This window comes from Pseudophryne corroboree, chromosome 7, assembly GCF_028390025.1.
Source record: "Pseudophryne corroboree isolate aPseCor3 chromosome 7, aPseCor3.hap2, whole genome shotgun sequence".
NCBI classification, from domain to species: domain Eukaryota; kingdom Metazoa; phylum Chordata; class Amphibia; order Anura; family Myobatrachidae; genus Pseudophryne; species Pseudophryne corroboree.
The window spans coordinates 269,772,789-269,799,470 of NC_086450.1; the positions used below are offsets into that span (position 1 = coordinate 269,772,789).

The 26,682-nt window shown below is 48.8% G+C and overlaps 1 protein-coding gene across 1 annotated transcript in view; it reads left to right on the plus strand.

The window, feature by feature from the left end:
• The window catches only part of DNAH7 (dynein axonemal heavy chain 7), a 1,092,938-nt gene that overhangs the window by 3,836 nt on the left and 1,062,420 nt on the right, over positions 1-26,682 (plus strand). Inside the window, exon 2 of the mRNA XM_063934143.1 lies at positions 7,491-7,544. Coding sequence (XP_063790213.1) covers positions 7,491-7,544 — 54 coding nt within the window. The remainder of the gene's footprint in view (positions 1-7,490; positions 7,545-26,682) is intronic.

A 26,682-nucleotide genomic window follows, 5' to 3' on the forward strand; every position in this document is an offset into this window, starting at 1 on the left:
CAGTGTTTTGTTCCCCCATCAGATGAGTGAATGAAGTGTGTAAAGAGCGTGGGTTCCCCCGATAAGAAAATGGTAATTTCTAAAAAGTTACTGCTGGCGTACCCTTTCCCGCCAGAGGATAGGTCACGTTGGGAGATATCCCCTAGGGTGGATAAGGCGCTCACACGTTTGTCAAAAAAGGTGGCACTGCCGTCTTGGGATACGGCCACTTTGAAGGAGCCTGCTGATAAAAAGCAGGAGACTATCCTGAAGTCTGTATATACACACTCAGGTACTATACTGAGACCTGCATTTGCCTCAGCATAAATAGTGCTGCTGCAGCGTGGTATGATACCCTGTCAGATAATATTAATACCCCAGACAGGGATAATAATTTTTGCTAACATAGAGCATATTAAAGACGTCGTCTTATATATGAAGGATGCACAGAGGGATCCAGAATTAATGCAATGTCCATTCTGCCAGGAGGGTATTAGAGACCCGGCAGTGGACAGGTGATGCTGCCTTTAAAAGGCACATGGAGATTCTGCCTTATAAGGTGAGGAATTATTTGGGGATGGTCTCTGGGACCTCGTATCCACAGCAACAGCTGGGAAGAAATTTTTTTACCTCAGGTTTCCTCACAGCCTAAGAAAGCACCGTATTTTCAGGTACAGTCCTTTCGGCTTCAGAAAAGCAAGCGGGTCAAAGGCGCTTCCTTTCTGCACAGAGACAAGGGAAGAAGGAAAAAGCTGCACCAGACAGCCAGTTCCCAGGATCAAAAATCTTCCCCCGCTTCCTCTGAGTCCACCGCATGACGCTGGGGCTCCACAGGTGGAGACAGGTGCGATGGGGGTGCGTCTCGGGAACTTCAGGGACCAGTGGGCTTGCCCACAGGTGGATCCCTAGGTTCTGCAAGTAGTATCACAGGGATACAGGCTGGAGTTCGAGGAGACTCCCCCTCGCCGTTACCTCACATCAGCCTTGCCTGCTGCCCTCGGAGAAAGGGAGGTAGTACTGGCGGCAATTCACATGCTGTACTTCCAGCAGGTGAAATCAAGGTACCCCTCCTTCAACAAGGCCGGGGTTACTATTCCAAAATGTTGTGGTACCAAACCAGACGGTTCGGTGAGACCCATTCTAAAATTGAAATCCTTGAACACTTATATACGAAGGTTCAAGTTCAAAATGGAATCGCTCAGGGCGATTATTGCAAGCCTGGAGAATTTCATGGTATCACTGGACATCAAGGATGCTTACCTGCATGTCCCTATTTACCCTCTTCACCAGGAGTACCTCAAAATGGTGGTACAGGATGGTCATTACCAATTCCAGACGTTGCCGTTGGTCTGTCCCCGGCACCGAGGGTATTTACCAAGGTAATGGCCGAAATAATTATCCCGTGCTTGGACGATCTCCTTATAAAGGCGAGGTCCAGGGAGCAGTTGTTCGTCGGAGTAGCACTATCTCGGGAAGTGCTACAACAGCACGGCTGGATTCTGAATATTCCAAAGTCGCAGCTGGTTCCTACGACGCGTCTACTGTTCCTGGGTATGGTTCTGGACACAGAACAGGATAAAAAGGGTTTCTCCCGGAGGAGAAGTCCTAGGAGTTGTCGTCTCTAGACAGAGACCTCCTAATACAAATACAGGTGTCGGTGCATCAATGCACGCGAGCCCTGGGAAAGATGGTAGCTTCTTACGAAGAAATTCCATTCGCCAGGTCCCATGCAAGGATCTTCCAGTGGGATCTGTTGGACAAGTGGTACGGGTCGCATCTTCAGATGCATAGGCGGATAACCCTGTCTCCAAGGGCCAGGGTGTCGCTGTTGTGGTGGCTGCAGAGTGCTCATCTTCTAGGGGGCCGCAGATTCGGCATACAGGACTGGGTCCTGGTGACCACGGATGCCAGCCTTCGAGGCTGGGGGGCAGTCACACAGGGAAGAAACTTCCAAGGACTATGGAAAAGTCAGGAGACTTCCCTACACATAAATATTCTGGAACTAAGGGCCATTTACAATGCCCTAAGTCAGGCTAGACCCCTGCTTCAACACCGGCCGGTGCTGATCTAGTCAGACAACATCACGGCGGTCGCTCATGTAAACCGACAGGGCGGCACAAGAAGCAGGATGGCGATGGCAGAAGCCACAAGGATTCTCCGATGCGCGGAAAATCATGTGTTAGCACTGTCAGCAGTGTTCATTCCCGGAGTGGACAACTGGGAAGCAGACTTTCTCAGCAGACACGACCTCCACCCGGGAGAGTGGGGACTTCATCCAGAAGTCTTCCAAATGATTGTACACCGTTGGGAAAGGCCACAGGTGGACATGATGGCGTCCCGCCTCAACAAAAAGCTACAAAGATATTGCGCCAGGTCAAGGGACCCTCAGGCTATAGCTGTGGACGCTGTGGTAACACCGTGGGTGTACCAGTCGGTGTATGTGTTCCCTTCTCTGCCTCTCTTACCCAGGGTAATGAGAATAATAAGAAGGAGAGGAGTAAGAACTATACTCATTGTTCCGGATTGGCCAAGAGGAGCTTGGTACCCAGAACTCCAAGAAATGATCTCAGAGGACCCATGGCCTCTGCCGATCAGACAGGACCTGCTGCAGCAGGGGGCCTGTCTGTTCCAAGACGTACCGCGGCTGCGTTTGACGGCATGGCGGTTGAACGCCGGATCCTGAAGGAAAAGGGCATTCCGGAGGAAGTTATCCCTACGCTAATTAAAAGCTAGGAAAGAAGTGAACGCAAACCATTATCACCGCATATGGCGGAAATATGTTGCGTGCTGTGAGGCCAGGAAGGCCCCAAAGGAGGAATTTCAGCTAGGTCGATTTCTGCACTTCCTACAGTCAGGGTGACTATGGGCCTAAAATTGGATTCCATTAAGGTCCAGATTTCGGCTCTATCGATTGTCTTCCAAAATAGAACTGGCTTCACTGCCTGAAGTTCAGACTTTTGTTAAGGGAGTGCTGCATAGTCAGCCCCCGTTTGTGCCTCCAGTGGCACCGTGGGATCTCAACGTGGTGTTGGATTTCCTGAAGTCGCATTGGGTTGAGCCACTTAAATCCGTGGAGCTACGATACCTCACGTGGAAAGTGGTCATGCTGTTGGCCTTGGCGTCGGCCAGGCGTGTATCAGAATTGGCGGCTTTGTCATGCAAAAGCCCTTATCTGTTTTTTTATATGGATAAGGCGGAATGGAGGACTCGTTCCCAATTCCTTCCTAAGGTGGTGTCAGTTTTTCATGTGAACCAACCTATTGTGGTGCCTGCGGCTACTTGGGACTTGGAGGATTCCAAGTTACTGGACGTAGTCAGGGCCCTGAAAAGTATATGTTTCCAGGACGGCTGGAGTCAGGAAAACTGACTCGCTAATTATCCTGTATGCACCCAACAAGCTGGGTGCTCCTGCTTCTAAGCAGACTATTGCTCGCTGGATCTGTAGCACGATTCAACTTGCACATTCTGCGGCTGGACTGCCGCACCCTAAATCTGTACAAGCCCATTCCACGAGGAAAGTGGGCTCTTCTTGGGCGGCTGCCCGAGGGGTCTCGGCTTTACAAATTTGCCGAGTGGTTACTTGGTCGGGTTCAAACATTTTTGCAAGAGTCTACAAGTTTGATACCCTGGCTGAGGAGGACCTAGAGTTTGCTCATTCGGTGCTGCAGAGTCATCCGCACTCTCCCGCCTGTTTGGGAGCGTTGGTATAATCCCCATGGTCCTTACGGAGTCCCAGCATCCACTGAGGACGTCAGAGAAAATAAGATTTTACTCACCGGTATATCTATTTCTCGTAGTCCGTAGTGGATGCTGGGCGCCCGTCCCAAGTGCGGATTGTCTGCAATACTTGTTTATAGTTATTGCCTAACTAAAGGGTTATGGTTGAGCCATCTGTTGAGAGGCTCAGTTATATTTCATACTGTTAACTGGGTATTGTATCACGAGTTGTACGGTGTGATTGGTGTGGCTGGTATGAGTCTTACCCGGGATTCAAAATCCTTCCTTATTGTGTCAGCTCTTCCGGGCACAGTATCCTAACTGAGGTCTGGAGGAGGGTCATAGAGGGAGGAGCCAGTGCACACCAGATAGTCCTAAAGCTTTCTTTAGTTGTGCCCAGTCTCCTGCGGAGCCGCTTTTCCCCATGGTCCTTACGGAGTCCCAGCATCCACTACGGACTACGAGAAATAGATTTACCGGTGAGTAAAATCTTATTATTTACTGTCTACTAATTGGGTTTAACAGCTAAGTACACACCTGCTGTCTTTCCTTACAAATCACTCTGGAAACAGCAAGGATTTTACTGTATTATGGCACCACTAAGTTTTGGGGTGGTACTATGGCAATGTTTTTCAATCGTGCGCAGTGTAAAGTACAGTTACCTTGTGGACAGTGAGACTTGGGGGCCATGTGTGTATAGAGCCCAATGATGTGCAGGCATCAGTGGGTGCGGTGTCACCGTGGTGGAACCTGTGGTTGCTCAGACTTTGGGTAGGTTAATGTCAGCCCATGTAAAGCTGGTTGCTGAGTTCCCTCGTCTCAGGAGGAAGATTCTTTCCTGTATAGAGTTAAGTTCCCAGCCACTGCATGTCCCACCCTGGCTCCATGCCAGGCAGTGCACAGTGTAGGAGTTTGCAATAGTTTCCTCTTATTTATCATGATCTTTTAAGAGTACTCGGCTGCGTGCGGTGCACGAGTAAGGTTTGTATACATCTTCCTTCAATGGCTTCGTTAGAGTTTTCAAATTCACATAAGGAGGGGGGTGGACTTGCAGAGACTAGGGTGAGAACATAGAATATTCTCCTACTCACGGAGTGGAAGACTGAATATGTGAGGCTGTGCAAGATGGTGCTGACATGGCTTCCAAGGTTAAAGCTACGGGCGTCTTAGCTTAGGGCCCTTTGGCTCCGCACTTGAAATTCGGATTCATAATCAAATTGTTCCTTAGCATTTCTTCCATTTGGTGGGGATGTTGTCTTTTAGCAAGGACTGGATGTTATTATTCCCCACCGGTGAGAAAAGCACTTTTCTACTGGTGGTTGCCCCTAACAGTGGGGTCTGCGTTTCCAGTTTTTCGCCCCTCCTTTACGGGTGGATTGTTCACAAGAGGTCAGTCTGCCACAAGCCGATTCTTCCCTGGCGGGTTCGACTTCCAAGGATGGTTTTTCTGATTCCACCCAGCATTTGGAGGTCAAGGCTCCAAAGATGCCTAAAAGGGTTTCTCTCTCTACCTGGTTCCTTCAGAAAATGAAGGGCAGTTTTTCCAGCTCAGAGACCACTGAATGAAGTCGTCTTCAGACATCTGGTTTCTGGTCATCATTTGCAATGGTTACATCTTTGACCTCAGGTTTCCGCCACTACTGCGATTTTCTTTTGCCACTGCAAAGAACATGGTGGCATTGGACCATGTTATCATTCCACTCCTCTCGGAGAGAGTTATTGCTCCAGTTCCACGACTGGAAGAGAAACTGGTATACTACTCCACCTTGTACCTTGTTCGGAAACTGAACGTCTCATTCCGGTTGCACTTAAATCTTCACGTCTTGAACACCAGGTTGTGGGTAGCTCATTTTCAGATGTAAATCCCTGATCAGTGATCCACAGCATGAAGGGCTCACTGGATGTCAGGAAGCATATCTTCATGTTCCACTTTGGCAGGTCATCCTTCTCTCCTCTGTTTTCAGGCCCTAACAGTCTGTATAGCCATGGCTCTGCTTGTTTTCACCAAAATCAGGCCGGTGATTGATCAATTCTTTGCATAACAAGCTCACAATCATATCTTCTTTAGACATTCTTCTCGTGAAGGACATTCAACTTCACAGTTATGAAACCAGCTAGGCCGCATGGTTCAAATACTTTCAGATCATGGCTGGATCCTGAATTTTGAAAGGTCTCACTTAATTGATTGTCAGCCCCTTCAGTTCTAGGTGATCTTCGATACCTCCCTCTTACAGAGTCCAAAGCGTGGATCCTCCAGAACTTGGCCACAACGGTTCTGTCAGGTCTTCGGGGCATAAAGATGTTGGGCACAATGGTCTTCCCTTTTCGAGACCACTCAGTATGCCAAATGTCACTCACAGAAGTTCCAGGGGGAAATTCTCCAAACTTGGTAGGGTTGCTCGGTATCATTCTCATCTCAGTTTCTAGTTCTATCCTACATTACTCGTCAAGCTCTCTATTTGTGGCTGGTTTACGATCATCTCCTTCAGGTACGATCCTTGGTCATTCCGTTTTGGGTCATTGTGACCATGCACATGAGTCTTCTAGGCTATGGTGCCATGAAATTACATTTTCAGCTCATGGGCCTTTTGTCACCATCTAAGACAGCCCTGCCCATCAGTGAGCTCAAGTTCCAAGCCATCTTTCTGGCTCTCTTGACAGCCCAGTCTGTTCTGGCCAACCAGCCAGTTCGTATTCAGTCGGACAATGCCATGGCGGTGGCATATGTTAGACATCAGGCAGGCACAAAGAGCGTGACTGCGTTGGCGGAGGCAGACCAAACCCTTTCCTGTGAAGAGAACTTTGTTCTGACACTCTCAGCAGCGTATATACTGGGAATGGGAGATTGAAAAGTAGATTACCTCAGCAGAACCACGGTTCTCTCTGAGTGGTTTCTCAATCCAGTGGTCTTCCAAAAGTTAGTTCAAAAGTGGGCCTTCCACAGGTGGGACTTCATGATGTGAGACTTTAGGTAAAGCAAGAAGGGTTAGGGCTGGTCTTGTGCTTCAGAAGTGCTAGACACACCTGTGGCCACGTGTTTTTATATATACTATGTTACGACTAAAATATTTAAAAACTTGGGAGGTATATTGTTGGTTATCAATATATTAGGCACTTTTACATAGTGCCACCACCCGAGGGGAACATAACCCTGTGGCAACGAAATGTGGTCACCGGGCCCGAAGCATGGTGAGCAAAGCGAGCCCACGAGGGGACACACTGCGCTCACCACCGGTATCTTCTGACAGCCGGGATGTCATACTGATATCATACTATAATATCCCTTTAAACCGGTTCTGTTGCTGGCTGACTTCAAGCCTACATTTCACCTGGCTTTAATCAGCCATCGAACCTGCATAATTCAGTTTAAAGGGATAGTATGGTAAGCTTATCTCTATAGAGGGGAAATAAATTCTCCGTGATGTGTGGTCGCAATATTCAGCTGTGCACATCATTGAGAAAAACCGTAATCCAACTTCTTCATGTGCATCTCTATGAGGTGCAAGGGCCAGTTTGCAATGTTGGTGTCCACAAGGTGCAGTCATTCCGACCTTCACTTCAGCACTCCGACAGCACTTCACGCTCCTGTCAAGGCAGGCACTTTAGATGCACTATTTGTTAAGAGATTATGGAGAGTGAGGGGCAGATTCATAGGTTATTTTCACCTTTATTTTCAGTGTAGTAAAATGCAAATATTTTTTTATTTTTGTATGCAGCAAAACAATATGTGAATTACAGTATGTTTTTGTAATATTTTATTTTGTAATTTGAGTTTTTTAACATTTTTTCAACAGCATAAAAGTAGAGCCTCAAGTACTCCTCTAAGGTTTTTACCACAGCTCCCTCAGGTAATATTCCTTCTATGTTCTGTATTCTGGGGGTAATTCAGACCTGATCGCTCGCTAGCATTTTTTGCAGCACTGCAATCAGGTCAGAACTGCACATGCATATGCACCGCAATGCGCAGGCACGTCGCACAGGTACAAAGCGGTTTGTTGTTCTGCAATGGGTTTGTGCGAAGAATCCATTCGCACAGGCGATCGCAAGGAGATTGACAGGAAGGAGGCGTTTGTGGGTGTCAACTGACCTTTTTCTGGGAGTGGTTGGAAAAAACGCAGGTGTTCCCAAGCGTTTGCAGGGCGGGTGTCTAACGTCAATTCTGGTCCCTGACAGGCTGAAGTGATCGCAGCGGCTAAGTAAGTCCTGGCCTACTCAGAAACTGCGCAAAATCTTTTTGTATCGCTCGGCTGCACATGCGATCGCACACTTGCACAGCTAAAATACACTCCCTGGTGGGCGGCGACTATGTGAATGCAGGACTGCAAAAACAGCTAGCGAGCGACCAGGTCTGAATTACCCCCTCTGTCCTGTTTGTCTCAGATTAATGTAATGTGTAAATTTGCACACTGATTTAATCTTCTAAACAGCCTATTTAACCTCTAATTTATTTGTTTTTCTTTTAAATAAGGCCTTACATTTTAACATAAAATGATTTATTTTAATAAACAAATTATAATCCTGGATAATTTATGCCCAGTTTTCCAGTTGGGAATGAACACTTATACTTCAGGTTTACAACTCAAGTTAGATTTGTCCATCCAGTGTCTGGCTTGCAAATGTTATCCTGGGGGCAAGGCTGAAGCCCATGAGCAGTCCATCCTTAACCACTTAACTGACAATAGTTTCCCCCAAAAACTGCCCCAAAATTGTCTTTTTTTTTTTTATAAGTGAATTAGGTGAAGAACATGAACTTAACCCTATCCAAAATGATTTATAGTTAAAAAAAAAAAAAGTTAAAAAATATATTTTTTCTTCGTTTTTAACATCGAAACATCGATTGGGAACATCGGAAACAGCGCAGCTTTCATTTTGAAAGCCGGGACAGCCTCTAGGTACACAGGGGGAGCTTGGGATGGTTAATTTACACTCCCCAGCGGCTGCTACTATTGTCTGCAGACGCTGGAGGGGGAGGTCTTGTCGTGCTGACCGATCAGTCCCTCTGACAGCAGCAGTGGAGGAAAGTTTCCCTTCCCTGCCGCTGCTAACACTGTTTATCTGACTGGTCGCATCCTGTGCCACCTGGTCAGTTAAAGCAGTTGAAGGCATGGTCGCATCTGGTACAACCATGCCAGGCAAGTGGTTAACAGATGGTTTAAGGCAGGCATGTCCAAACTGCGGCCCTCCAGCTGTTGTGAAACTACATATCCCAGCATGCCCTGACACAGTTTTGTTGTCAGAGAATGCTAAAGCTGTGTCGGGGCATGCTGGGATGTGTAGTTTCTCAACAGCTGGAGGGCCGCAGTTTGGACATGCCTGGTTTAAGGTTTTGAACATGGAGTGATGTACATGAAAAGCCGATTTGCTGAAGACAACTGATGTTTTCACCAGCACAAAAGACTTGTTTTCCCTTTGCCCTATACTGTATATTATTGAGGTTAATTCTCACAATAACCACGCTTGGGAAACCTACTTATTAACAAGTGGACCTCCTGGCACTGGGAACATCATTCTCACATGGTATTGCTAAAAGAGAAGAAATTAAGAAAAGCTTTATTTTTGAATTAAAGCATTTGTTTAATACAGTGCTGGTTAAATCATTTTTTACACAAAGATAAAATGTACCGTACCTATGATATGCTGCTGTAGCTCACCATTGCTGCGCTGATTAATTCTTTTCAGATCTACCGCTGCCTTGCTCACGTCAGCCAAAGTACTAAAATATTTTAAAACAGCTGTTCAGTCAGCGTCACAACACTTGTGAGCTACAGTGGTGTCCATGTAATTTAAAAGTAATAAGGGGAAAAATAGGATTTTAATTACCTACTGGTAAATCCTTTTCTCGTAGTCCGTAGAGGATACTGGGGTCCACGTTAGTACCATGGGGTATAGACTGGTCCACTAGGAGCCTTGGGCACATTAAAAAAATCTATAGTGTGCACTGGCTCCTCCTTCTATGCCCCTCCTACCAGACTCTGAAACTGTGCCTGAGGAAACGGACATATCCTGAGGAAGGATGTAACAGAACAGTGGTGAGATTCGAACCAGCACACACATACAAGAGGAAAGCCATACAACCAACTTGAACAGGAACAGCAACAGCTGAACCAACAACATTACTTACCAAAGTAACAGTACAGGAAAAACAAAGCACTGGGCGGGCACACAGTATCCTCTACGGACTACGAGAAAAGGATTTACCGGTAGGTAATTAAAATCCTATTTTCTCTGACGTCCTAGTGGATGCTGGGAACTCCGTAAGGACCATGGGGAATAGCGGCTCCGCAGGAGACTGGGCACAACTAAGAAAGATTTAGGGCTACCTGGTGTGCACTGGCTCCTCCCTCTATGCCCCTCCTCCAGACCTCAGTTAGAATTTTGTACCCGGCCGAGCTGGTTGCACACTAGGGGCTCTCCTGAGCTCTTAGAAAGAAAGTATATTTAGGTTTTTTATTTTCAGTGAGATCTGCTGGCAACAGACTCACTGCTTCGAGGGACTAAGGGGAGAAGAAGCAAACCTACCTGCTTGCAGCTAGCTTGGGCTTCTTAGGCTACTGGACACCATTAGCTCCAGAGGGATCGAACACAGGCCCAGCCTCGGTCGTCCGGTCCCGGAGCCGCGCCGCCGTCCCCCTTGCAGAGCCAGAAGCAAGAAGAACATCCAGAAAATCGGCGGCTGAAGACTCCGGTCTTCATTAAGGTAGCGCACAGCACTGCAGCTGTGCGCCATTGCTCCCCATGCACACCTCACACTCCGGTCACTGATGGGTGCAGGGCGCTGGGGGGGGGCGCCCTGGGCTGCAATATAAATACCTTAGCTTGGCAAAAAAACACATAATATAGTCAGGAAGACTATATATGTGTAAAATCCCCTGCCAGAAATATCCTGAAAAAAGCGGGAGAAGTCCGCCGTGAAGGGGGCGGGGCTATCTCCCTCAGCACACTGGCGCCATTTCCTCTCACAGCTCCGCTGGAAGGACGCTCCCCAGGCTCTCCCCTGCAGTTTCCAGGCTCAATAGGGTAAAAAAGAGAGGGGGGGCACTAAATTTAGGCGCAAATTGTGTATTATAGCAGCTATAGGGGAAAAATCACTGTGTGTAGTGGGTATCCCTGTATTATATAGCGCTCTGGTGTGTGCTGGCATACTCTCTCTCTGTCTCCCCAAAGGACTTTGTGGGGTCCTGTCCTCAGTCAGAGCATTCCCTGTGTGTGTGCGGTGTGTCGGTACGGCTGTGTCTACATGTTTGATGAGGAGGCTTATGTGGAGGCGGAGCAGGTGCCGATAAATGTGATGTCACCCCCTGCGGGGTCGACACCTGAATGGATGGACATGTGGAAGGAATTACGCGACAGTGTCAACTCTTTACATAAAAGGTTTGACGACATAGCAGATGTGGGACAGCCGGCTGCTCAGCCCGTGCCTGCCCAGGCGTCTCAAAAGCCATCAGGGGCTCTAAAACGCCCACTACCTCAGATGGCAGACACAGATGTCGACACGGATACTGACTCCAGTGTCGACGAAGATGAGACTAGTGTACATTCCAATAGAGCCATTCGTTATATGATTACGGCAATGAAAAATGTGTTGCAAATTTCTGATATTACCCCAGGTACCACAAAAAAGGGTATTATGTTTGGGGAGAAAAAGCTACCAGTGGTTTTTCCCCCATCTGATGAATTAAATGAAGTGTGTGAAGAAGCGTGGGTTTCCCCCGATAAGAAACTGGTAATTTCTAAAAAGTTACTAATGGCGAACCCTTTCCCGCCAGAGGACAGGTCACGTTGGGAGACATCCCCTAGGGTGGATAAAGCGCTCACACGTCTGTCTAAAAAGGTGGCACTACCGTCTCCGGACACGGCCACCCTAAAGGAACCTGCAGATAGAAAGCAGGAGGCTATCCTGAAGTCTGTATATACACACTCAGGAATTATACTGAGACCGGCTATTGCTTCAGCATGGATGTGCAGTGCTGCAGCTGCGTGGTCAGATTCCCTGTCGGAAAACATTGATACCCTAGATAGGGACACTATATTTCTAACCGTAGAGCATATTAAAGACGCTGTCTTATACATGAGAGATGCACAGAGGGATATTTGCCGACTGGCATCTAAAATAAACGCAATGTCCATTTCTGCCAGGAGAGGATTGTGGACTCGGCAGTGGACAGGAGATGCAGATTCTAAAAGGCACATGGAAGTTTTGCCTTACAAGGGTGAGGAGTTGTTTGGGGATGGTCTCTCGGACCTCGTTTCCACAGCGACAGCTGGGAAGTCAGCATTTTTACCCCATGTTCCCTCACAGCCAAAGAAAGCACCGTATTATCAGGTACAGTCCTTTCGGCCCCAGAAAGGTAAGCGGGTTAGAGGCGCGTCCTTTCTGCCCAGAGGCAGAGGTAGAGGAAAAAAGCTGCAACATACAGCCAGTTCCCAGGAACAAAAGTCCTCCCCCGCTTCCTCTAAGTCCACCGCATGATGCTGGGGCTCCACAGGCGGAGCCAGGTACGGTGGGGGCCCGTCTCAAGAACTTCAGCGACCAGTGGGCTCGCTCACGGGTGGATCCCTGGATTCTACAAGTAGTATCTCAGGGGTACAAGCTGGAATTCGAGACATCTCCCCCTCGCCGTTTCCTCAAATCTGCCTTGCCGACAGCTCCCCCCGGACAGGGAGGCAGTGCTGGAGGCGATTCACAAGCTGTTTTCTCAGCAGGTGATAATCAAGGTACCCCTCCTTCAACAAGGACGGGGTTACTATTCCACAATGTTTGTGGTACCGAAACCAGACGATTCGGTGAGACCCATTTTAAATTTAAAATCCTTGAACACTTATATAAGATGGTTCAAGTTCAAGATGGAATCACTCAGGGCGGTGATTGCAAGCCTGGACGAGGGGGATTACATGGTATCACTGGACATCAAGGATGCTTACCTACATGTCCCCATTTACCCTCCTCACCAGGAGTACCTCAGATTTGTGGTACAGGACTGTCATTACCAATTCCAGACGTTGCCGTTTGGTCTGTCCACGGCACCGAGGGTATTTACCAAGGTAATGGCCGAAATGATGATACAGGTTGAGTATCCCATATCCAAATATTCCGAAATACGGAATATTCCGAAATACGGACTTTTTTGAGTGAGATAGTGAAACCTTTGTTTTCTGATGGCTCAATGTACACAAACTTTGTTTAATACACAAAGTTATTAAAAATATTGTATTAAATGACCTTCAGGCTGTGTGTATAAGGTGTATATGAAACATAAATGAATTGTGTGAATGTACACACACTTTGTTTAATGCACAAAGTTATAAAAAATATTGGCTAAAATTACCTTCAGGCTGTGTGTATAAGGTGTATATGAAACATAAATGCATTATGTGCTTAGATTTAGGTCCCATCACCATGATATCTCATTATGGTATGCAATTATTCCAAAATACGGAAAAATCCCATATCCAAAATACCTCTGGTCCCAAGCATTTTGGATAAGGGAGACTCAACCTGTACTCCTTCGAAAAAAGGGAGTTTTAATTATCCCGTACTTGGACGATCTCCTTATAAAGGCGAGGTCCAGGGAACAGTTGTTGATCGGAGTAGCACTTGCTCGGGAAGTGCTACAACAGCACGGCTGGATCCTGAATTTTCCAAAGTCGCAGCTGGTTCCTACAACGCGTCTACTGTTCCTGTGGATGGTTCTGGACACGGAACAGAAAAAAGTGTTTCTCCCGGAGGAGAAGGCCAAGGAGTTGTCATCTCTAGTCAGAGACCTCCTAAAACCAAAACAGGTGTCGGTGCACCATTGCACGCGAGTCCTGGGAAAGATGGTGGTTTCTTACGAAGCAATTCCTTTCGGAAGGTTCCATGCAAGGATCTTTCAGTGGGATCTGTTGGACAAGTGGTCCGGGTCGCATCTTCAGATGCATCGGCTGATAACCCTGTCTCCAAGGACCAGGGTGTCGCTGTTGTGGTGGCTGCAGAGTGCTCATCTTCTAGAGGGCCGCAGATTTGGCATACAGGACTGGGTCCTGGTGACCACGGATGCCAGCCTTCGAGGTTGGGGGGCAGTCACACAGGGAAGAAACTTCCAAGGACTATGGACAAGTCAGGAGACTTCCCTACACATAAATATTCTGGAACTAAGGGCCATTTACAATGCCCTAAGTCAGGCAAGACCCCTGCTTCAACACCAGCCGGTGCTGATCCAGTCAGACAACATCACGGCGGTCGCCCATGTAAACCGACAGGGCGGCACAAGAAGCAGGATGGCGATGGCAGAAGCCACAAGGATTCTCCGATGGGCGGAAAATCACGTGATAGCACTGTCAGCAGTGTTTATTCCGGGAGTGGACAACTGGGAAGCAGACTTCCTCAGCAGGCACGACCTCCACACGGGAGAGTGGGGACTTCATCTAGAAGTCTTCAAGCTGATTTTAAATCGCTGGGAACGGCCACAGGTGGACATGATGGCGTCCCGCCTCAACAAAAAGCTAAAAAAATATTGCGCCAGGTCAAGGGACCCTCAGGCGATAGCTGTGGACGCTCTAGTGACACCTTGGGTGTACCGGTCGGTTTATGTGTTCCCTCCTCTGCCTCTCATACCCAAGGTACTGAGAATAATAAGAAGGAGAGGAGTAAGAACTATACTTGTGGTTCCGGATTGGCCAAGAAGAGCGTGGTACCCAGAACTTCAAGAAATGATCTCAGAGGACCCATGGCCTCTGCCGCTCAGACAGGACCTGCTGCTGCAAGGACCCTGTCTGTTCCAAGACTTACCGCGGCTGCGTTTGACGGCATGGCGGTTGAACGCCGGATCCTGAAGGAAAAGGACATTCCGGAGGAAGTCATCCCTACGCTGATTAAAGCTAGGAAGGAGGTGACCGCAAACCATTATCATCGCATATGGCGAACATATGTTGCGTGGTGTGAGGCCAGAAGGGCCCCAACGGAGGAGTTTCAGCTGGGTCGATTTCTGCACTTCCTACAGTCAGGGGTGACTATGGGCCTAAAATTGGGTTCCATTAAGGTCCAGATTTCGGCTCTGTCGATTTTCTTCCAAAAAGAACTGGCTTCACTGCCTGAAGTTCAGACGTTTGTTAAAGGAGTGCGGCATATTTTGTGCCTCCAGTGGCACCTTGGGATCTCAACGTGGTGTTGAATTTCCTTAAGTCACATTGGTTTGAGCCACTTAAAACCGTGGAACTAAAATATCTCACGTGGAAAGTGGTCATGCTGTTGGCCTTGGCTTCGGCCAGGCGTGTGTCAGAATTGGCGGCTTTGTCATGTAAAAGCCCTTATCTGATTTTCCATATGGATAGGGCGGAATTGAGGACTCGTCCCCAATTTCTTCCTAAGGTGGTATCAGCTTTTCATTTGAACCAACCTATTGTGGTGCCTGCGGCTACTAAGGACTTGGAGGATTCCAAGTTGTTGGACGTAGTCAGAGCCCTGAAAATCTATGTTTCCAGGACGGCTGGAGTCAGGAAAACTGACTCGCTATTTATCCTGTATGCGCCCAACAAGCTGGGTGCTCCTGCTTCAAAGCAGTCTATTGCTCGCTGGATCTGTAGTACGATTCAACTTGCACATTCTGCGGCTGGACTGCCGCATCCTAAATCTGTAAAAGCCCATTCCACGAGGAAAGTGGGCTCTTCTTGTGCTGCTGCCTGAGGGGTCTCGGCTTTACAACTTTGCCGAGCTGCTACTTGGTCGGGTTCAAACACATTTGCTAAATTCTACAAGTTTGATACCCTGGCTGAGGAGGACCTTGAGTTTGCTCATTCGGTGCTGCAGAGTCATCCGCACTCTCCCGCCCGTTTGGGAGCTTTGGTATAATCCCCATGGTCCTTACGGAGTTCCCAGCATCCACTAGGACGTCAGAGAAAATAAAATTTTACTCACCGGTAAATCTATTTCTCGTAGTCCGTAGTGGATGCTGGGCACCCATCCCAAGTGCGGATGGTCTGCAATACTTGTATATAGTTATTGCCTAACTAAAGGGTTATTGTTATGAGCCATCTGTTCGTGAGGCTCAGTTGTTATTCATACTGTTAACTGGGTATAGTATCACGAGTTGTACGGTGTGATTGGTGTGGCTGGTATGAGTCTTACCCGGGATTCCAAAATCCTTTCCTTATTGTGTCAGCTCTTCCGGGCACAGTTTCCTAACTGAGGTCTGGAGGAGGGGCATAGAGGGAGGAGCCAGTGCACACCAGGTAGTCCTAAATCTTTCTTAGTTGTGCCCAGTCTCCTGCGGAGCCGCTATTCCCCATGGTCCTTACGGAGTTCCCAGCATCCACTACGGACTACGAGAAATAGATTTACCGGTGAGTAAAATCTTATTTTCTCTTACGTCCTAGAGCAGGCTTTCCCAACCACGGTCCTCAAGGCACACTAACAGTGCAGGTTTTAGTGATATCCAGGCTTCAGCATAGGTGACTTAATTAGTAGCTCAGTTATTTTGAGTTAACCATCTGTGCTGCAGCCTGGATATCACTAAAACCTGCACTGTTGGTGTGCCTTGAGGACCGTGGTTGGGAAAGCCTGTCCTAGAGGATACTGGGGTCCACATTAGTACCATGGGGATGTACCAAAGCTCCCAAACCGTGTGGGAGAGTGCTGAGGTTCCTGCAGAACTGATTGACCAAACTGAGGGTCCTCAGAGGACAAAGTATCGAACTTGTAGAAATTAACAAATGTGTTCGAGCCCGACCAAGTAGCTGCTCATCAGAGCAGTAAAACGGAGACACCCCGGGCATCCGCCCAGGAAGAACCACTGACCTAGTCGAGTGGGCCTGTACTTTAGGAACCGGCAATCCTGCTGATAAATAAGCATGCTGGATAGTAAGCCTGATCTAGCGAACAATAGACTGCTTAGAAGCAGGACACCCAATTTTCTTGGGATCATAGAGAACAAACAGCGAGTCAGACTTCCTGTGACGAGCTGTCCGCTTCACATAGATCTTCAAAGCCCAACATCCAAGGACTTTGAGGTAGCAGAGGTGTTAGTAAGCACTGGAACCACTATAGGTTGGTTGATATGAAATGTAGACACCACCTTACGAAGAAATTGCTGACGAGTTCTGAGTTCAGCTCTATCTTCATGAAAAATCAAATAGGGGCTTTTGTGAGACAACGCCCCCAGTTCCGACACACGCCTTGCAGAAGCTAAGGCCAACAGTGTAATGGTCTTCCACGTAAGAAACTTTACGTCAACCGCCCGCAAAGGCTCAAACCATTACGATTGTAGCAACTGCAACACCACGTTAAGATCCCACGGTGCCGTAGGAGGCACAAAGGGCGGTTGGATGCGCAGAACCCCCTTCAAGAACGTCTGAACCTCAGTAAGGGAAGCCAATTGTTTCTGGAAGAAAATGGATAAGGCCGAAATCTGGACCTTCAAGTAGCCAAACGTAGGCCCACATCCACACCCGACTAAAAAAAGGTGAAAACGTCCCAGCTGAAATTCCACTGCAGGAAATTTCCTGTTTTCACACCACAAGACATATTTTTTCCAAATACGGTGGTAATGTTTTGACGTTGCCCCTTTCCTGGCTTGGTTCGGGGTTGGAATGACCTTGTGTGGAATGTCTTTCCAGGCTAAAATTTGACGCTCAACTTCCATGCCGTCAAACGTAGCCATGGTAAGTCTTGATAGACGAACGGCCCCTGTTGCAGAAGATCCTCTCGAAGAGGTAGAGGCCACAGGTCCTTTAGGAGCATCTCCAGTAGATCTGCGTACCAGGCCCTTTTTGGCCAATCAGGAGCAATGAGAATTGTTTGAACCTTTTCCCTTTTAATTCTTTTGAGAATTCTTGGGATCAGTGGAAGAGGTGGAAACACGTAAACCATCTGGTAGACCCATGGAGTCACCAGAGCGTCCACCGCCACTGCTTGCGGGTCCCTCGACTTGGAACAATACTACTTTAGCTTCTTGTTGAGACAAGAGGCCATCATGTATATTTGTGGAATTCCCCACCGACGTGTTAAGGACTCGAACACCTGCGGGTGAAGGCCCCACTCTCCCGGGTGGAGGTCGTGTCTGCTGAGGAAGTCCGCTTCCCAGTTGTCTCCTCCCGGAATGAAGATTGCAGACAGCGCCACCAAGTGTCTTTGTGCCCAGAGGAGAATTTTTGTTACCTCTGACATTGCTGCTCTGCTCTTCGTTCCGCCCTGTCGGTTTATGTACGTTACTGTCGTCACATTGTCTGACTGAACCTGAATGGCTTGATCTTGAAGAGGCGATGCCTGTAGAAAAGCTTTCGTTATATGTGACCCTTAGTTCCAGAATGTTGATTGGAAGAATGGCTTCCTGACTTGACCATTTTCCTTGGAACTGATCCCCTTGGGTGACCGCTCCACAACCTCTGAGGCTTGCGTATGTGGTTAGCAGAATCCAATTTTGAATCCCGAACCTTCGACCCTAGGTCAGGTGAGAAGTCTGAAGCCACCACAGAAGAGAAATCCTGGCTTTTGGCGACAGACATATCCTCTGGTGTATGTGAAGATGCAATCCGGACCATTAGTCCAGCAGATCCAGCTGGAAGGGCCTCGCATGAAACCTTCCGTACTGCAGAGCCTCGTAAGAGGCGATCATCTTCCCCAGAAGGCGAATGCATAGATGCACCAATATCCGGGCTGTTTTTAGAACATCCCGCACCATTGACTGGATTACCAATGCATTTTCCAATGGAAGGAATACCTTCTGTTCCTCCGTATCCAGTATCTTCCCCAGGAATGGAAGCCTCCGTGTTGGTTCCAGGTGGGATTTTGGTAGGTTCAGAATCCAGCTGTGATCCTGAAGTAATCGGGTTGAGAGAGCAATGCTGTCCAACAACCTCTCCCTGGAAGGTGCTTTTATCAGCAGGTCGTCCAGGTACGGTATTATGTTCACTCCCTGCTTGCGGAGGAGAAACATCATCTCTGCCATTACCTTGGGGACTACCCTCCGTGCCGTGGAGAGGCCAAATGGCAGGGCCTGAAACTGGTAGTGACAGTCCTGTAGTGCAAACCTTAGATAAGCCTTATGAGGCGGGCAAATCGGAATATGAAGGTACGCATCCTTGATGTCCAGAGACACCAGGAATTCCCCCTCCTCCAGACCTGAGATCACCACCATCAGAGATCCCATTTTGAACTTGAACACCCTTAAATACGGGTTCAGTGATTTGAGGTTTAAATTGGGCCTTACCGAACCGTCCGGTTTCGGTACCACAAATAGGTTGGAGTAGTAACCCATGTTGTGTAGTTGAAGTGGAACTGGGACAATGACCTGAGTCTGTACCAGTTTTTGAATTGCTGCCTGTAAAGTCGTACTTGCTTCTGGGGAAGCTGGAAAAAAGGCATTTGTTTCCCCCAGCACCCTGAATGATAACCGTAACCAGATATAAATTCCACATAATAATAGAATTCAGAGATCTTCGTTACACATATTTGCGCAAATGTGTGAATAAGCCCCAAAGCCGCATCAAGGCGTCTCTGTATATTTGTGGTCCCTAGCGCTATATCTAGGTGCAGGGTGTGGCACCCCAAAACACCAGCATAAGCCAGAAAGCCCAGCGTAGCATACCAGTGAAAAAACTATAGTGTTAATAAATTAGTATTTAGGAAGCCGAAGCTATAGAGAAAGTGATACAAAAATGAAATGCAATTAAAATGGAGAAATAGTGTTAAAAAAATTAATAAGTGAAAAGTGTTAGTAGAATGTAAAGGTATGCCACACTAAGGCCATCCAGCTCAGCCAGTCCAGAGGCACCACACCTCACACCTCCATGTTGTGAGAGGCAGAGAGGTTCCTGCATTAGGAGGAGGTGCAGGCCCTGACATGCCACATGGAGCATTATGGGGTTGCTCCAAGGTAGGTAGCTCTTAGCTTAGACATATTGTAGTAAGGAGCCACTATCATGTGGCTCCTTGCTGGTTAATCTTAGACCCAGATTGGGGTAATGGAGGTGTGAGGTGTGGTGCCTCTGGACTGGCTGAGCTGGATGGCCTTAGTGTGGCATACCTTTACATTCTATTAACACTTTTCACTTATTAATTTTTTAACACTATTTCTCTATTTTAATTGAATTTCATTTTTGTATCTGGTTACGGTTATCATTCAGGGTGCTGGGGGAAACAAATGCCTTTTTTCTTGCTTAGAAATACCCCTCCCTTTCGAGCACCTGAATGATATCACTAAGCTAATTGAGCATCTACCAATATATATGTTTTTGGAGAAGCTGGTAAGCCTTATTTGAAGAATCTGTGAGGTGGGAGTTCCTGGAACTCCAGTCTGTATCCCTGGGTGATAAGGTCTGTGACCCAGGGATCCTGGAAAGATGTTGCCCAAACTTGACTGAAATAACGTAAACGAGCTCCCACCTGCCTGTCTTCCAGGCAGTGAGGACCACCGTCATGCTGAAGGCTTTGAGGAAGCAGACCCGGAGGTCTGTTCCTGAGAACCTACAGCTGCTGGTTTTCTGGGTTTACCTCTATTACCTTTGAAGGCTGTAGAAGAACCTTTGGATTTGTCTTTGAATTTCGCTGTCCAAAAGGACTGCAGAGTTGGAGCAGAGTAGGTTTTCCTAGCTGGGGGTGATGCGGAAGGAAGGTACATAGACTTATCCGCTGTAGCCTTGGATATCAGCTTATCCAGTTCATCCCCAAACAGGACCTCCCCTGTGAAAGGTAGATTTTCCACTCCTTTCCATCCGCAGTCCACTGGCATAGCCACAATCCCCTGCGTGTTGACACTGCCATGGCAGTGGTGCGTGCGTTGAGCAAACCAATTTCCTTTAAGGCCTCCACCATAAAATTAGCAGAATCTTGGATATGCTGCATGAGTAAAACTATCTCCCCCCTGGGTAAGGTATCCAAATTGTCAATTAGGTTACCTGACCATTTTGCGATGGCTCTAGTGATCCATGCGCAAGCAATAGTGGGCCTCTGGGCCACCCCCACCAACATGTATAGCGATTTGAGAGTGTTCTCAATTTTGCGGTCAGCTGTGCACAGGTAAGACAATCTTATGTTACAACCTAGATACCGATGCATCGACAATCGGCAGGTTTTCCCATTTCTTTCTATCTTCCAGGGGAAAGGGAAAGGATGTAATCAATCTTTTAGGGATCTGAAATTTTTTGTCAGGGTTAGCCCAAGTTTCTTCAAACAGTGCATTTAATTCCTTTGATGCAGGAAAAGTAGCCGAGGATTTCTTTTTTACATTAAAAAAGGATTCTTCCTCCACCTCTGCCGTCTTGTCAGGAATCTGCAGGACACTTGTATGCCCTGTGATAAGACAGCATCCCCCCGCTCACATCCACCTCACCCTCCTCTGGATCTGATGTGTCGTCATCAGTGTCATCCTGCATGAACTTGGCCAGAGAATGCTTTTGTGGGCAAATGTCGGGGGTTTGAGACACTGGTATGGGAACTGAATCTCTATTCATCAGGTCATCCATAGACTATCTTAAAATGTGCGTCTCTTTCTCATTATTGGATAATTTAGCTGAAATATTCTATATCATCCCTTTAATGGAAGCTAACCATGAGGGTTCTGCCCCACTAGCCTGAGAATGAGCACTATCCTGGATACAGGATAGTGAGTCTCCAGGGGAAGAAAGGCACTCAGCCATGCAGGAAATACAGTCCCTGGACATGGTAATGTGAAGGGACACACACACACCCACACACACACAGAAGGTGAAAACACAGTTTTAACCCACACAGAGCCCTCAGGGAGACACAGAAATCAGAGCCAGCCACACACAGTGCCCCTGTAGCCAAGAAAATATTAGCTGGGTCGCCACACTAAGTCCCTTAGTATTTAACACTACTCCCCCCCCCCCCCCCCCCCCCCCCCCCCTTCAAAGACCCCCTGGTACCACTGAGGAGACTTGGAGTCTTTGTAGAGGAGCTGTGCTTCCCTGCGATTCCTCAGTGCAAGCTGCAGAGGGAAAATGGCGCTGGTGAGCTGCTGGATCCGCTCTTAGTGAAGCCCTGCCCCCTTAATGTCGTTCGGCTTTCCGCTTTTTTTATACTGGCCTGAGATCATTTTCTGTCTAACAGAGGGTTAAAACCCCTGTTAGATATGGGTGCCAGTGTGGGTGGTCATTGGTGGCTCAGCGTGCCCCTCACAGCGGGACACACGCAGCCGCATTTCCTCCTGAGCCCTCTGTAGTGCAGCCTGCACTCAGCGCTGCGCTCCCACCCTTGTGCCGCCATGCCCACCGGCGACCCGCTAATCGGCACGCCGGCGCTGTACTCGCCACTCTTCTCTCTTCTGGCTCTGATAGGGGTGGCGGCGTGCTGCGGGAGGGTATGCTGCGCCATGGTGTGGCTTGCGAATAACCCCCTCAGGAGCTCAGTGTCCTGTCAGAGGAGAAACGGGACCATTAACTCTTCAGGAAGTTGGGCCGTTCTCCCCAAGTCCCACGAAGCAGGCAGGCTGGTGCCAATCAGCCCTGCCTGAAAACAACAAATAGAAAATAAATGCAGAAAACTCTTCAGGAGCTTCCCTAAGCGTGACCGGCTCCTCCGGGAACATATTCTAAACTTAGTCTGGTAGGAGGGGCATAGAGGGAGGAGCCAGTGCACACTAATGATTTCTTAAAGTGCCCAAGGCTCCTAGTGGAGCCGTCTATAACCCATGGTGCTAATGTGGACCCCAGTATCCTCTATGACGTAAGCGAAAACACCTTTTATTAAAGATTGAAAAAGTACATTTTAAGTTCTGTATGTACATGTAGGAGAACTAAAGAAATAATCAGCCACACAGACAGAAATTCCAAAGTGTCAAAGTGGAGCAAAGGCACACATGGGTACAGGCAGAGACACATGGGTAGAGGTAGAACAGGTAGTTCATACCAAGTACCCGCAGGTGAAATAGAAGGTGCCCCCTCTCAGTGGCTCCAGCTTGTGCATGTACTTACGCCTGTAGACACGTCCGCAGTCTCACAGCTGAGGGGGGGGCCATGGGAGGAAGTAATGTGATCGTATGTGCACGGCATCTGTACACATAAAGGAAGAGCTTGGCGGAAGCCCAGCACCTTCGTAAGAGCTGGGCACTCCCCCATTAATGACGCCAACAGCCCATTAGTGACGTTGAGGGGGCAGCACCACCAACAATAGTGACGCCAGTGGTGCTGTGCCCCCCTCCCCGGCCGGACACCCCCTTTTCGAGCTCATTCCCTGCCCCTTCACCTCTGTGTCCTGCCTGCGCCCTGCCCTCACACGAACAGTTCGTGCAGTCCTTTGGTCTCACTGATGGACTATGAGTTGCCGGTGGCTACCTGCTTACACCACCTCAGCTGGACATTTCACTGGGATAGTTTATGTACCTTAGCACACAGTGCAGTATCCTGTAATTTTTATGGCAGCTTTTCCTGTCATCTATTTTCACTACGGCCTTTAGTGCCTGCATTACTGTGGGCAGAACCTCTACTGATGTACCTTTCATTGTGCGCAGGAAAGCCTCGATGATGGTACTAGAGAGTTTCCTGGCCTCCTTTGGCGATGAACATACCAGTGGCGTGCGGTGAGGTCAGTGGCTGGTGAGGCACTACAGCCATAATGTCCGTCGAATCCTGCCGATGACCCCTACCGCCGCCGAGCCAATGCCCGCTACTGCCTCTAAGCCAATGCCTGCTGCCACCGCCAATGGCTTACAAACTTGCCCACCATCAACTGACCCAGCCCTCCGCCACTAATTTGCATCTCAGTCCGATGCCGCCAAAGCCCGCTGCCTGCCTGCTCATCATACTAGTGATATATTGTACTTTTTTATAGAAAAAAAATAAAAATTAGTGTTTGGGACTGGGAAGGGAGTGGGAGGAGGACATGAATGAAATTTTGTTGTCCAGGGCTTCCATTAACTTGATGGAGAAGGGTCTGAATGGGTTAAAAAAAAATGGAAAAAAAAATGCGTGAGGTCCCCCCTCCTATGTGTAACCAGCCTCGGGCTCTTTGAGCCGGTCCTGGTTGTTTAAATACTGGGGAAAAATTGGACAGGAGTTCCCCGTATTTAGACAACCAGCATCGGGCTCTTAGACCGGTCCTGGTTCCAAAAATACGGGGGACCCCTACATCTTTTGTCCCCCGTAAAACTAGCACCGGGCTCCACTAGCCAGGGACATAATGCCACAGCCAGGGGACACATTTATGTAGGTCCCTGTGGCCGTGGCATTACCCCCCCAACTAGTCACCCCTGGCCAGGGTTCCCTGGAGTAGTGGGGACCCCTTAAATCAAGAGGTCTCCCCCCCCCTCCAGGCACCCAAAGGCCAGGGGTGAAGCCCGAGGCTGTCCCTAGCACCCCTGGGCGGTGGGTGCCGGGCTGATAGCCATAAGTGTGTAAAAAAAAGAATATTGTTTTTTGTTGTGGAACTACAAGGCCCAACAAGCCTCCCCCGCTTGCTGGTACTTGGAGAACCTCAAGTCCTCAAGTACCAGCATGCGGGGAAATAATGGACCCGCTGGTACCTGTAGTTCTACAACAACAAAAATACCCAAATAAAAACACAACACACACACCGTGAAAGTAAAAATTTATTAAAACACACTTACACACTCACACATACTTACCTACATCCCACGCCGGTCACGTCCACTTGTCCATGTAGAATCCAATAGGGGTACCTGTAAAAATGAGAGAGATTACTTACCTACATCCCACGCCGATCACGTCCACTTGTCCAGTAGAATACAATAGGGGTATCTGTAAAAATGAAAATTATACTTACAAACTAAGTAATCCACAGGAGGAGAGAGAGAGAGAGAGAGAGAGAGAAATTAATGAATATTATGCACTCGGTGATGCGGGAAGACGTTCGCACAGACAGGGGAGAGTGCTTCTGCTGGCTGGGAGGATGGAGCAGGCGCCCCAATAGTTGTGAGCCCAGTAGCTGTGACCCCTCTAGCTTTGCCCCCAGTAGCTTTGCCCCCTGTAGCAGTGCCCCGAGTAGTTGTGACCCCTGTAGTTGTGCCCCCAGTCGCTGTGCCCCTTGAGCTGTGCCCCCTGTAGCTTTGCTCCCAGTAGCTGTGCCCCTTGTGTCTGTGTCCCCAGTAGTTGTGACCCCTGTAGCTGTGCCCCCAATAGCAGTGCCCCGAGTAGTTGTGCCCCCTGTCGCTGTGCCCCCTGTAGCTTTGCCCCCAGCAGCTGTGCCCCTTGTGGCTGTGCCCCCAGTAGTTGTGACCCCTGTAGCTGTGCCCCCAGTCGCTGTGCCCCCAATAGCAGTGCTCTGAGTAGTTGTGCCCCCTGTCGCTGTGCCCCCAGTAGCTGTGCCCCTTGTAGCTGTGCGCCCTGAAGCTTTGCCCCCAGTAGCTGTGCCCCCAGTAGTTGTGACCCCTGTAATTGTGCCCCCAGTTGCTGTGCCCCTTGTAGCAGTGCCCCGAGTAGTAGTGCCCCCTGTAGCTGTGCCCCCAGTTCCTGTGCCCCTTGTAGTTGTGCCCCCTGTAGCTGTGCCCCCTGTAGCTGTGCCCCCTGTAGCTGTGCCCCTTGTAGCTGTGCCCCTTGTAGTTGTGCCAATGCCCCCACATAAAAAAAGAAAAATACACACACACATACTTACCGCTCTTGCTGCGCTGTCCTCCGTCTCCGTCCGCCGGCTCCTCTCTACTATGGGAGAGACGTCATGACACATGACGTCTCTCCCATAGTAGCGCTGCTCAGACACCTGGGGGTCAATTATGACCTCTAGTGTCAGTAAGCGGCGCCGGCTGCAGTGGGTGCCCACACAGCCCACGGCGCCTGCTGCAGCCGGGAAGGGGGCTCGCTACTGATTGGACAGCGGATCCAGCACTGGATCCGCTGGGCCAATCACATATGGGGGACTGACAGGGACATGCATTCATCGGGGCTGAATGCACGCCCCTGTCATTGAGGCACCAGTTTAGGTGCCGCTTCCCCATTCTTTTTCAATGGGCTTTCACAGGCCATTGCTGCGCCCCACCCCCTGCCCGCCCCCCGCTGCCCGGACTTTAATGTTAGCAGCGGGAGGCACCTTTCCTGCTGCCTCCCAGCCCAACATTTTCACAGGGGGGAGGGATATTATTAAAATAATAAATGAAGATATTTATCACAGACTCTGTTATAAATATCTTCTTTCTCTGACGTCCTAGTGGATGCTGGGAACTCCGTAAGGACCATGGGGAATAGACGGGCTCCGCAGGAGACTGGGCACTCTAAAAGAAAGATTAGGTACTATCTGGTGTGCACTGGCTCCTCCCACTAGGACCCTCCTCCAGACCTCAGTTAGATTTCTGTGCCCGGCCGAGCTGGATGCACACTAGGGGCTCTCCTGAGCTCCTAGAAAGAAAGTTTATTTTAGGTTTTTTATTTTACAGTGAGACCTGCTGGCAACAGGCTCACTGCATCGAGGGACTAAGGGGAGAAGAAGCGAACCTACCTGCTTGCAGCTAGCTTGGGCTTCTTAGGCTACTGGACACCATTAGCTCCAGAGGGATCGACCGCATGGAACTGGCCTTGGTGTTCGTTCCCGGAGCCGCGCCGCCGTCCCCCTTACAGAGCCAGAAGCAAGAAGAGGTCCGGAAAATCGGCGGCAGAAGACTTCGGTCTTCACCAAGGTAGCGTACAGCACTGCAGCTGTGCGCCATTGCTCCTCATGCACACTTCACACTCCGGTCACTGAGGGTGCAGGGCGCTGGGGGGGGGCCCCTGAGGGCAATATATGACACCTTGGCTGGCAAATCTACATCATATATAGTCCTAGAGGCTATATAGATGTAAAATTACCCCTGCCAGTATTCCAGAAAAAGCGGGAGAAAGTCAGTTGAAAAAGGGGCGGGGCTTCTCCCTCAGCACACTGGCGCCATTTTCTCTTCACAGTGCAGCTGGAAGACAGCTCCCCAGGCTCTCCCCTGTAGTTTTCAGGCTCAAAGGGTTAAAAAGAGAGGGGGGGCACAAAATTTAGGCGCAATATTGTATATACAAGCAGCTATTGGGAAAAATTCACTCAATATAGTGTTAATCCCAAAATTATATAGCGCTCTGGTG